Raw genomic sequence first — 13,533 nt, forward strand, 5'->3', positions numbered from 1 at the left:
TATTTCAAAAAGATATTTTATAATATTCTCATGACATAACAAGCACAGCAATTTCAGCATATAGGAAAAAAATTGATAGAAGATAGAGAGCTTTCTCATAGGCCATTAACATGGGAGACATTATTTAAATTATTTGTTCTTGTTTCTTTTGCCTTCTCTTGCTCACCGAATGGCAAAAAGGCTCTTTTGTTGCTGTTATTGTTATACTATCTTGCATCAATATTCATTCTTCACTTCATCAATGTCCATATTCAGATGCATTCTTGCGACGCCTCTCGTTATGTCCAGCCAAACGTCTTCTACAACTCCTTTTTGATTCATCAAATTCTGATAGCTCATGAAACCTGGAAAATCAAAATATTACTAACTCAACTCATCGGGAATTTTAACAACATCGTATCTTGTTCCAACAAAGTACTCATTACAAATGAACATTAACTGATTTGATCTTGATATTTTTTAAATGATCAAGTAAAATTAACAGCTTTTGTGAAAGTATGAAAGGACAATTTTTTTTACAAAATTCAATTTGTATATAAGTTGATTTCATATGTATTTTTTTTTTCTTTAATAAACACTTGGAGAGAAAATTATTTAAACTAAACTTTATACAATGACATGTTTGAACCTACATTTTCCCAGAAGTGAAAAGAAATACTATTTTATATGAAATCATTTTTGTGAATTCAAGTAGCTTGAAATTTTAAAAAGGGTGGTTCTTGATTGACATATTTGAAGTTTTCTTTCTTAGTGGATGAATGTGTGTATTACCCTAAATCATATGCTGAAATCAAAATGATTGATAATTCATATTGCTTTAAAATCATCCCAATTTTCCATCTTCATGGAAGGACCTCCGATCTGATGGATGAAACAAGATCAACACTTTTTGTCTGTCAACTTCATGGATTAAAAACAATGAAACCAAAAATTAAGTAAAACCTTAAGTCAAAATGCTATTCATTCTCTCGACAGAATGGTAACTGCCATTTAGAATGATTCTATGTTACTCTTGAACGCAGACAGTGTCCCTGTTTTAGCACAAACAGTTTGGCGTCAAGAATGTATCATACCTTTGCACAAAATGTTGGGGTAATCGATTTTCGATTTGAACACATTCCATAAAATGCACCTTAATGCATAATAATGTTCAAGAAGAGTCAAGACTATGTTCAGGAGGAGTTAATCTTTTTTCTTAGAACTAAGGCAATACAGTTAGACACTATCAGTTAACGTTTTCCTTAGCTCTATGCTATGTAGGAAATGAAAACAAAAGTGGATGAAATTTAAAAGACAAAACAACCTCAGACACATTTCATATACTGTTTCTTTGGACACTTGAGCCAAGTATACCCTAAGAGCTTTGTCTCTGGCTAGGGTTGAATGGAAAGGGCAAAGGGTATACATAAACAGTTCTAAAGAAAACTAACTGTTCAAACACAAACTCAGGCACTGTAGCTGGATCCACAGACACAACATGAAGGAACAGTTAAATTGCATAGAAAACATTGATTAAGGTTGTCAACCTACCTACTGCATTGTTGGCAAAACCGTTGATGCTGCTCTGCAATGAGCACCGCAGGAGCCTTGGCATGGTACTCACAAACCTTGTGACGCCTGTGGTAGGGCTTAGCATCACTGAGATCAGCATTACAACCATCAACCTGACACAAAGGTGGCATTGAGCCTCCAGCTTTGGACCCTCTCTTGTTAGTCACCACCCTCTTCTTCCGACCGTCCTCTCCGTACTCACTTCCCTCCTCCTCTTCCTCTTCCTCATCATCATCTTCTTCCTCCTTGTAATTTATTCTCCTTTTTCCCTCACTCCAACTTTCATCCATAACTTGAAGGAGATTTCGGAGAGTAAGAGAGATCGATGATGATGATCTGGCTGGAAAAGGTTACGGAGAAGTCAAGGAGTAGTCCACAACTACTTCATATAAATAGAAAAACTAGAAAGGTAAATAGAATGAGGGAATGAGTGTGGACCACTTAGGGTCTTCATTAATTGATTGCCACCTCCAGGGTAATAGTGAAACAACATTCAATATTTTCTCATCTTACCTTTTGTTTTTTGTTTTTCATAGCCCATTCTCATCTTAGTTGTATTTTACATACATCTTTCTCTCATCCATCACATCTAATACTTTTACCATGTCAGTTTTTTTCTTTTTTTTTTTCTCAAATCAGATGAGAATAACCCTTTTTGGTAATTTTTCATTTTTAACTTTAAAAAAATATATATTTTAAAGACAGCATAACTTGTATTTTTTTATTGAATATAAATATTTGTATAGTTTATTTTCGTTTTCGTTCATCGAAACCAGCAAAAAAAAATTCTGCTCTTCTTATTTACATGCATATATTATTTTGACTTTAATCTCTTTCTTTCTTTCTTTTATTTATACTTCTCTTATTTAAATCAAATACAGTCAAACCAGTGACCACTACAAGGACCCTAGAGAAGCTTTTCGGTGTGGGACAAGCTAGGAAAATAAAAGATAATAGATGTATGAAGAAAGAAAAGGTAAATATTAATGAGTGAATGTATAAGAAAAATAAATGAGAAGTTACAGAAGCAAACAAAATATATGCATGAATAACAATACATCAGAATATAAGTGATCAAGTGATCGTTGTATACAAATAGTTAATCAAAAACAAAGGAGAAAAAGGTGTTTTTAGATAACTATAATCACAATCAATGAAACCAATAGATTATTACCAGTCAAAATCATTAGGATTTTTTTTTTTAATTTTTATATTTACTTTTTATTAATAAACAATATTAAATGGAAGTGTTCTTTCCGCTCACCTTTTTTTTTTAAAGAAAATAATTTTTTTCCCACTCATTTCTTCTTCTTCTTCTTCTATTATTTTATCTTGGGCTCTTTTATTTTTCTTTTGAATTAAACTGAGATAAAGTGAAAGCTTCCAATTAGCTAGGGTGCAAGAAGACATAGTGAAGACTTGGGGGTTTGTGTTGTTTGAAAGGAATTTTATCTAGATAATACATGCTGATAGCCTAGTTAGAGAATCTACATGGACTACATTGATTCCTTTTTATTTTGATAAAAAAAAACTCGTTTCCATATTAAGTGGCTCTCAATCATCCAACCAGATTCTTTTGAGATGTGTTTGGTTAAATATAAAGAAAAAGAAAATGAGAGGATAAAATTAATTTAGATGGTGTGGTGTGCCACAAAGATAATATAATTGATTTTAAAAAATAATCAGACTTATTGTTTTTTTCACCTATTATGTTTTTTATTTTATTTTATTTTACTCTTACATATCTTTACTCGTTTTTGTTTCCATCTACTTTATTTCTCTTCTGAGTACCAGAAGAATCATGAACTATCTTACGACAGCAGAGAAATAATTATAGTCAACATTAAAGAGAGAAGGGGGGATCGAAAAAAAAAAGAAACGGAGAGGAAGGGAATTTAATTTAATGAAGTTCGTGAAATTCCAGAAATAATTAATCCATGTTAATGAAATAATTCGATGTTTACTCTTATTCTCTATAATTTTAAAGTGAATAAGTATGAAAGTAAAATAGAGTAGAGACGGACAGGGAGAGAAAAAAATAATTTATAGAAAATATGATATAATAAAATAAGGAAAATGTATTTATTAAAATTTTTTGAAAAATAGTTTGGTATAAAATATGATTATTACAAACTGAAAAGTTTTTGCCTTTTATGGCGGCTGTGCCAGGTCAAGTTGGAAAAAAGAGATTTATTTTGATTAAAAGAAATAAGTTTCATATAGCGTCATCCAATCGTGTTCTTTTCTAGCGGTACGAATGATCCAATCACGTTGAAGACATAAAACCCAACACGAATATAATAGCAATGAAAAATAAAAAAACAGCAATACCAATGCATGGTTTAAGTAGGTTGTCGTGTGCGTGGACAAAAATATTTCTGTCATCTAGCTACAAAGCAGTGGTAATTATTAGAAGACAACAGAAGGCTGTGCTCAAATTTTTGAAGAAAAGAAAGTGGGGTCCCCTCCTTCACACACACTCTCTCTCTCTCTGCCCAGATATAATATATATTCCATAATAATTTTTTTACACAAGTACGTTGTCTCCATTTTTATACTATTTTTAGTTTGGTCTTTGTCCAGAAAAAAAACAGTGAAGTGAAATTATTTACTGTATTTTGATGGTAAAAAAAAAATAGAAATGAAATAATTGTGTTGTCGAGAATAATAAGAGTTTGAGAAATATGAATGAAAGTGGAGGAGGGTGTGGTTGATGTGCATTATTGAAAGGAGAGGAGAAGAGAAGTTTTGGCGTATGTGAGTACGTACGAAGGAATGCATGTTTGGTGAAGAAGAAGAAGAAGAGAGAAGAGAAGAGAAGAGAAGAGAAGAGAAGAGGGAATACATAGCTTATAGCTTAGGACCACTTTTATTCATTATTATCGTTTATTGTATCTGCGCATTAATTGGTCCCCATTGGTACGAGGGAAACATCTCTGAAAGGGAACTATTTTGTTTGTTGTATAGAATATTCAATGCTTTCAATTTGAAGGACGCAGATTTTGTAAACCACCCTGGGCCAACCTTTTCTTTACTCCTACTCTTTCCCAACTGGACCTTTTTCTCAATTCAGATTCCACTCTTTTTTATGGACTACAAAATACCAAATTCAGCCCATTCCTCCCCATAAATATATATATATATTCAAATATTTTTCTCTCCCTTTTATTCAATTCTACTTCTCATTCCCATTCAAATTCTTAACACATATTTAGTCTTCTATTTTGACAATAGTATATTTTTTGAGAGCTAATACTCCTACTGCAAAAAATTGAAACGTTTCGAAACTTCAATTTCAATATTTTTTGTACTTATTTTTGAATTTTATCTTGATGTCAAATAATACACTTCGATTTTATAAAGAATTTAGGTATATTCCTTTACAAGGTTAACTTTTCACATATTTAAAACTTCACTAAAGACATCTATTTCATTGTGTCGCCGAGGATTCTTTTGTTTTTCTCTGCAATTTAGAGACGTGAATGTCACTATCATTTCTCTATTGCCATTGAAAACGCGAACATTGCCCCATATCTTCGGTGCTAAACTCGTGAGGTTCTATTTTCGCCACCGTTGTAGTCCTCTTCATTATTCTTCTATTTTCACCATTGGCTCACTTGTTTGTTCTCTCTTTCCTCTAAACATTTTGCATTCGGATTACATTGTAGCACGCGTTTCCTTGCTTTCAGAATGCATTTTGCATTATTGCGATACCTAGATGCTTCTAAGTTTTTTAAACTTTATATTTGATTATTTTGTTAATATATTATTTATATGTTTGATAAATCTAGTTTGTATTTGGTTGTTTCTAATTATTTTGTTTTTGTCTAAATTCATAACGTAGACAAAAAGAAAAAAAATTAAAAAATAATTCTATAACATATTTCAGTTATAGCAAAAACTTAAGCATATAGTAAAAAATAAACTTCAAAATATACAATATACAGTCAAATAGACTTCGATTATTTTCAAAATTGAAGCATATTCTCTACTTCAACTTTTTTTTTTAATCTTTTTTTTAATTGTTTTTGACTTCGGTTGGGAATACAACCAAAGCCTATTCAGAAACCGAAATAAAAAATTCCTTTTTTACCTTATCTGAAAAAAATAACTAGTATCAAAATCCTTTATTATACTAGTGACCACATTCTTTTTGAGGAATGACAATATAAAAATTCATTAAATTTTGTAGTAAATTAAAACTAAATTTCAAGAACTTTGTAAATACTTAAATTTAATATTCAAAATAAATACTTAATAAAACATCACTTTAAAAAAAAAATATAAAGTAATAAGACGATTTCTTTACAAAAATTATTAATAAAGTTAAATAAGTATTTATTTTTTACTAAGAAAATTTACAAGTTTATTGGAATTATGTTTCAAACATTTATCATTACATATAGATAAATTGTTGTTTGGATAATTATTTGTTGAAGTTATTATGTAATTTGAATTTTGAATTTTATACCATTTATATTTTAAATTTTTATAATTTTTTTAAGAATTTATATATTTTGTTATATTTTAAATTGATATTTTTATATTTTTCTAAATAAAACTTTTTAAAATATTCTATAAAATTATATACTTTTTTATTATTTTCTTTAATTATTTTAATAAATAAATCTAAATTTTTTATATTCATATTACAAATTTGTAACTTTACATTAAAGTTGTTTTCAAATATTTCTACCTATAATATAATCATATTATTATTTTATTTTTCTAACTTATTAAACAAAAAAGATATTATTACATAAATTATTTAACCAAATAAATATACATTTATTAAAATTAATTTTACAAAAAATAACCATAATTACAATATTTTATTATGATAATTTTTCTATTACCATAAGTAATCTAGAACAAGAAAAAAATCTATATCTTATCAACTTCTGTAACTTATAAACAAAATAAACTTGTTTTCCTTGTAAGATGCAACTTCTAATAAACCTAGATTCACACCATACGGATATAAGCCACCTGATTACAACATTAGAACATGGTGTTTCCTTTTACACTACGTTTTGAAGAAGTGAAAGCAACTCCTCAAATTACAACCACTGGATTTTCTAATCTACTCATCACACATCGTTCATCAAGCATAACTAATGGAAAATAAAATGAAGGAAAATTAAAAATCAGTTGGTTTACCCTTTTTTTTTTTTTTACTGTGTTCTAGCTCATATTGTCTTTTGTGCATAACAACTCTTGACCTTGTTATTTAAATTTAAATATTGTTTTTTTTTCATCAATAGCATGCATAATGTTAAACGAAAAATGAGAGTACTGTTTTAAAAATGGCAAGTTGCCTAATTGTTAGATCCGTTGTTCTATGAAAATTGTTAATATCTCGAACTTTCTTATTTGAAATTGCAACTCATCTAAATAAAAAGAATCCTATTAATGATTTTTGGATTAATATTAAAGATTTTATAACGGATTAATTGTCTCATAACAGACTAAATATACAAAATCATAATCAAATCATGAAATTTTGACTTTCTAATTTTAAAATTAAAAATATATATTTTATCTATTAATTATAATTTTTGTTCTAAAAATAATCATTAAATCTAGTATAATATTAGTATTATATATAAATTTCTTTAGGAGAGATTAAATCAAATAATAAAAGTAATAAGTTTTGAAAATACATAGAGATAAATTATTTTTATATCTAGTTAGTCATTGTGTATAATGGGATCTTATTCATGTTTGTATATATATTTTTTTAAAATTTAAATTTTGAAAGTAAATCGTATACAATATTTTTTTTTTTCATAACTTCATATTTTACTTTCTGAAAATTTATTTTAGAATTTAAATTTCTAAAAAATATGCAATTTATTTGAAGATTTCGTTATGTTGGATATTTATAGGATCTTTTTTATTCACCAAGAGAAATGAATATGAAAGAAGATATCACTTGTTTGGCCAAGTGATGAACTAAACATGCTAACCAACAGGACAACAAATGGAAAAGTAAGAAACATTATTGAACACTTAAATTATACTAAAAATATCAAGTACAGTGTCTTGTTATACCTCCATAAAGATTCTGAATTATAGTAATGCATTCACTTTGAGAGAAAATGGTATTTTGATATAACTTTATATTTATTGCATAGTTAAAATACAATGTAGAAATATGGATGACAATTTTTTTTAAAAGAATTCAGTTATAATAGAAATTGATTAATAGAAAGTTTTCGTTATATAAATTACAAGGTTTAATTAGTCACATGATATCCATTTTCATTTGAATGTGTCAGTTTGGTAATTGCTTTTAAAAAGGTATGTCAATTGAGTTTCAACTATTGAAAATATGCCTCAATCAGGTTTTTTTCAACAAAAATTATTAATGACATCAATGGTATTGATATTTAAAATGATTTACAAAATTAAGTATTGATATTTATATTAAAATTTAGTGGTAAAAGTCATAAATAACGGCATTAATAATTTTGGTCTAAAAAAGACCTAATTGAGACACGTTTTTAAAAGTTAGGACTCGATTGACACATTTTTTAAAGCGGGTACCAAACTGACACATCCGAACGAAAGTGGGTACCATCCGACTAATTAAACCAAATTATAATAATGAAAAAAAAAGATGTGAATTTAAAATTATTTGATATCTTTTCTTATATATTAAAAAAAAGAAGATATTATATTAAAATTACAGTAAAATATAAATTATTTGTGTGGTGTTGTATCGTTGTTACAATATAATCTAAAATGAATTGAATATATAGATGAAAGATTGCTGACATAAACATGCATAGTTCATGTATTTGCATCCAATGTTAAAGGATGTAATGGGGAATCAAATTCTGAAACTTTGAATTGGATGAGAAGAAGCCATAAGCATTTGATGAGCACATTATTGTTTGTTTTGGTGTTTTGTGGTATCATCAATGGAATTGACACAGAATATGTTCCCCACCAAAGATAGCATGGATTCAAAACCTAGTGGAATCCTCGCATGTGATCGACCACTCAAACCTCATGGCTATTCTACTTTTCTCTCCTCTTTAGATTAATACCATTTAATATACTTTTTTAATGTTTCACTTCTTTAAAATAGATAAACATTAACTAAACTTGTGCTAAAAGATATATATTTTTTTATGCAAAGTGAACAAATTAATGGTTAGTTTGTAAAATATTTGAACTAGAGTACCGTGTCATGTTTTAATAATGAAAAATAATGTTTGCTCTCTCTCACTTTATTTATTTACTCACATGGGTGAAATCCCTATATATCCTCCTTATGATTTTATTCCTATTTTTAGCATCTCACATCCAAAAGAGTGAAAACTACAACATTATAGAATCTTATCCCTACCTAGCTAGTTACATGTAAGTTAAAAGTTTATTGTCTTTCCTTTTATCACGTTTCCTAATTTTCTATTTTATACCTCATATTTATTTATTTTCTTTCTCTTCAAATTTTTTTATAATGAGGTTATGCACCAATTATTTCTGGTTATTATGTTCTTAAACCAATAACTACCATTCTTATTTTATTTTAAACAAATTAGTCTATCGGTAATCTATCACCTTATAACCTCGTGATCTATTCTTTAAAAACAATATATTCACTTGGTCTACCATTTTTTTTTAATAAACTCCTTACTTTCACTTTTTTTTTTCTTAAAAGTATTACAATTTATTAGGAATTCAACTTAGTTTAAGTCCCACATTAATTAAAAATGAGAAATTAGAGCATTATACAAGAATAAAGATTCTTAAACCTATTATCTGTAGGTTTTGGGTTGAGACTGGTGTCAATGACTTTGCCTTAATAATTGGACTCAGGTGTCATTGATGTTGTATCTCCTTAATGAAACCCTTTTTATAGATTTAACAAGACAATTACAGTACATTCACTCCCTCTATAGACCTAATAAGACAATTACATTACATCTCCGCTTTATTCAATATGCCTTTTCAAAAAAATGTAAACATATAAAAGTTTATATCTATTTTGTTAAATCTATTTGTCTTTTATAATTTTTTTTCTTTACTAGTTTTCTAGATTTTGCTGTAAATGTTTTAAAATTTCATAAGTTTAATGAGATAAAAAGAGGATGTTTCGTCAATATTAACTTTTGTTTTTGATGTCTCGGTGTTTTAATATTTTGAGGATGATCGAAGTTGCCGGAAAGAATTTCATATCCTCTTTGTTCCTCCAACATCCAACATCCCCAGTTTTTTTCCAAAATCTACTAAATAATTATTGACTTTTTGATTAAGTTAAAAAGTATTATTTTTTCCGTTTTTTATATTTATCCATCCGCAAGTAGTCATCCCCTCACACTTGTCACGCAGTTCAGGAAAAAAAAATGTTGAAAGAAGTACTGAATTTTGAAAACTCGATTTAGATAAGTATCGAATTTCAAATTCAAGATAAGAAAATTGTCAGAATTTTGAAATCCGAAAAAAATTTACCAGATTTGGAAATTCAATTAACACAGCTACCAGATTCGAAAATCTGATAAACAAACTTATCAAAGTTTGGAATATATATATATATATATATATATATATATATATATATATATATATATATATATATAAATATTTTTTTTTTCTTGTGTTTTTTCATAAAATATATTAAGAAAAATAAAAAAAAACACAAAAAATTAAAATAAAATAAAAATAATAATTAAAAAAAATAAATATACCAAATTTCGAAATCCGTCATATTTTTTAGTTTTACTTTTTTTTAAAGTATTAAAAAACAGTAAAACTAACCAACAATAATATTTAAAAACTAAAATTAATATATATATATATATATATTAAATATGTATAATTTTTTAATTTAATTGATTTTTTATTTTATTTTTCTTAACATATTATATAAAGTTTGACTCGTCCCCAAAATTTTGCCCTGATGTCTTCTTTATACAAGTTAGGTTAAGTTTGACATAATTCGATAGATCGGACCACGTCTGAATAAATAAACAATCTTGTAATTATTAAAAACACGTCAATAATCAACTTTAGAAAATAATTGTGTCATAATTAGTTTAATCTAATCATAAGGATAGATAGAAACTATAAATACAAGTTAAAAATGTGATTGTTAAAACTTTTTTCTATCATATTTATTACGACATTAATTATCATAGCTGATTTAATCATTGCTGCATTGCTGACTTAAGTATCAAAACTCTTTTAGCAGGTACACCAGTTGATAGGAGAACTAAACCAATTATAAAAGAATTGAATGACGAATTATAAGAGGATTGAATAAATGACTCTAATGAAGAGTTGGAAATCAAACAAATATTTTTAGTAGATATTGAGTCGCTATAATCAAAACAGATTAATTAATGGGTATGTTTATAATTAATTATTATTCTTTTTGTTTTGTCCAGAATGAAAAATCAATTTCTATACCAGTAAAAGAATGTAGTTCTTTCTATAATTCTATGTTTTATGAAGTGAATCGAATTGTACGCAATCCAATTAAAAAGTCGGATAAAATTAAGGGCTCATTCCTTCGTGAATCTCCATAATTTCAGCTCGTTTTTTTATAAATTTTTTGTATTTTAAAGGTATAATTTAAAATATAATATTTAATATTTTGGAAATTAAAAAATCATTTTGAATTACATGTTCGACATATTAATATATTTTTGATAAATCTAAATATAGCTTTATATTTTGCATTATATAGTTCATAATAAAAAGATTTATTTCTGTTGGGTTATATTTTTTCATATGTTGTGGGTTATGGTTATAATTATATTGAGAGATTATGTGACATTAGTCTTACACATATAAGTCATTTGACCCTATTTTTATCCTAAAATTTTAAGGCAATAGTGTTATGGGTCTTTTTATTCTTATATAGTATTTACCTTTGTCTATTCTATCCAATGTATGACTTTGACTCACACTTGAACTATTTCCAACAATTTCATATTTTATATTTAAAATATAAAAATAAAAAATAGATTTTAAATTGTATATTTTGAAATTTACATTCTAAATTTGAGATACAATAATATAAAGATGAAGAAAGAGATTTGTGGAGAAACAGGAAGAAACTACCAATTAATGGCGCAGCATTGCGGTGGCCCAAATTTTATGAAAAAGGTGAAGCGGCCCAATTATGTTGATTGAATCACCAACCCCACAAACAGATGTGATGGCCCAAAAAATCTGGGAACTTGTTTGTGTGCTACATAATGCATTTATTTATTTATCGAAACTACGATTGGAGGAAAGGTAAGGGGACTTTGTTTCTGAAAATAAAATCCAATCAAATATGAATTACTGGATACAATTTATATGTCTTGGAATGAAAGCAAATTCCAAATCAGTCTTGTTTTATGAAATAAAAAAAAAGAAAAAAAAAAATCCTTGATCAAGGATTCTCAAAACTGAAAAATAATAAGAAAAGATAATTTTGTATTTGGTATGGCCATTGATGGAGGTGTGTTGGCTTGCGGACCCCATTAGTGATAATATACTATTATTATGTTTCAAATTGCTTGATTAATGGCTTTCTCTTAATTAAATGACGTTCTATATTTGGTTCACAATAATCAGACACCTATATGTAAATCATGCAGAGCTTTTTTTATATACACGAATATATATATTATTTCCCCAACATTCTCTGATTTCTTATAACCCAAGCATCGAAAATTGGTTCCCAGAGCTCATCAACCTCTTCCAGGATTGCTTATTTTATTTAGTGCATAATTGTCACTTTGCTGTTACCCTATTTTTCAAATATTGGGAGGGCTACCTGCTATATATCAAGTGGGAGTTATTTGAATAGGGCAACTATGTTTTCCTTTCCTCATGAGAATATTTACAATATTTTCACTATCATTATCATCATGAGACAATTGTCAAATTGTGTACTTATTAAATGCAGAAGTTGGTGGATGATTGAGAACCCCATCCCAAACCACCAATTATATATATATATATATGCTAAAATGTAATTATCAGAGAATAGGTTTATACATGACTCAGTTCGTATAAAAGTCAAAACTTATTAACACACACATCAGATGAAGTTAGTTTTCCAATCTTCTAAGCACTTTTTAGGTCTACAATTCATTATGTTTTTCTTATTATACCGTTATCTTGCTATGATCATTTTCATCATAATTATTACAGATCTATAACTTGTTAATATGAATGAATCGAAATGTTGAATTGATGATATATGTATAATTTTGAAATAAGTAAGAATGTAGTAGAAGGTAGAAGAAAAATAGGTGGTGAAACAGTAGCAGAGGTAGTGAGGAATAGCTGTAACGATTACACAGCAGGAGGGAAAGGTGGTGGGATTTATCGTGTTTAATCATTCCTCTACAGATGCTTTTTGTAAGATATTAATCATAGTCCTACATTATGATCTGAAAATGATTCTCTGGCACACAAAGTAAATAAATAAATAATTAATTCCAAGACGAAAGGGAAGTGGTAGCTTATATTAATATGTAACGCATAATGTTATACTCTGATGATGCTAAATCTCATTGAAATTATTCATTTCTACTAGTATGTAAACAGGACTGAGTTGATGAAGCAATGGGAGATGTTGAACATATATGCAGAGATGAAAAGGACTTCAACTTGTCCTTTACTTGTTATGTAAAACAGAAACATTCAAACTATACTCTTGTGAAGTTCAACTATCTTACTAGTTTATGAAGAAAAATGTTCATAAATGTTGCTAAAAAAGTCTAACATATTGCTGATCCTAAGCTTAATTAGAAACATGATGACTATGAAGTTATCTGATGTACAGTTCAAACGCATTTCAAACTAAGGATATAATTATTATGGGAATGATAAAGAAAGAGGATGCAATGTGTTTGCATAATGTTAAATGGAAAGTAGGGAACAAGTGAATCTAGGATGTGGATTTTCTTAAAGGGTACGAAACCAATCATGGTAACTCTTCTTGGTTTATGTCAGATATCATGAACTCGA

The 13,533-nt window shown here is 27.7% G+C and overlaps 1 protein-coding gene across 1 annotated transcript; it reads right to left on the reverse strand.

The window, feature by feature from the left end:
• On the reverse strand, positions 1–1,920 carry LOC114187579 (squamosa promoter-binding protein 1-like). The gene is made up of 2 exons (XM_028075857.2): positions 1,531–1,920; positions 1–344 (listed from the first exon to the last, which is right to left on the reverse strand). The coding sequence occupies exons 1-2, from the start codon at positions 1,839–1,841 to the stop codon at positions 239–241; spliced, it is 417 nt and encodes a 138-aa protein (XP_027931658.1). The 5' UTR covers positions 1,842–1,920; the 3' UTR covers positions 1–238.
• Positions 1,921–13,533: the final 11,613 nt, after the last annotated feature.

The sequence above is a fragment of the Vigna unguiculata genome, chromosome 6, assembly GCF_037176805.1.
Source record: "Vigna unguiculata cultivar grain cowpea cultivar isolate G323 ecotype 2 chromosome 6, ASM3717680v1, whole genome shotgun sequence".
NCBI lineage: Eukaryota > Viridiplantae > Streptophyta > Magnoliopsida > Fabales > Fabaceae > Vigna > Vigna unguiculata.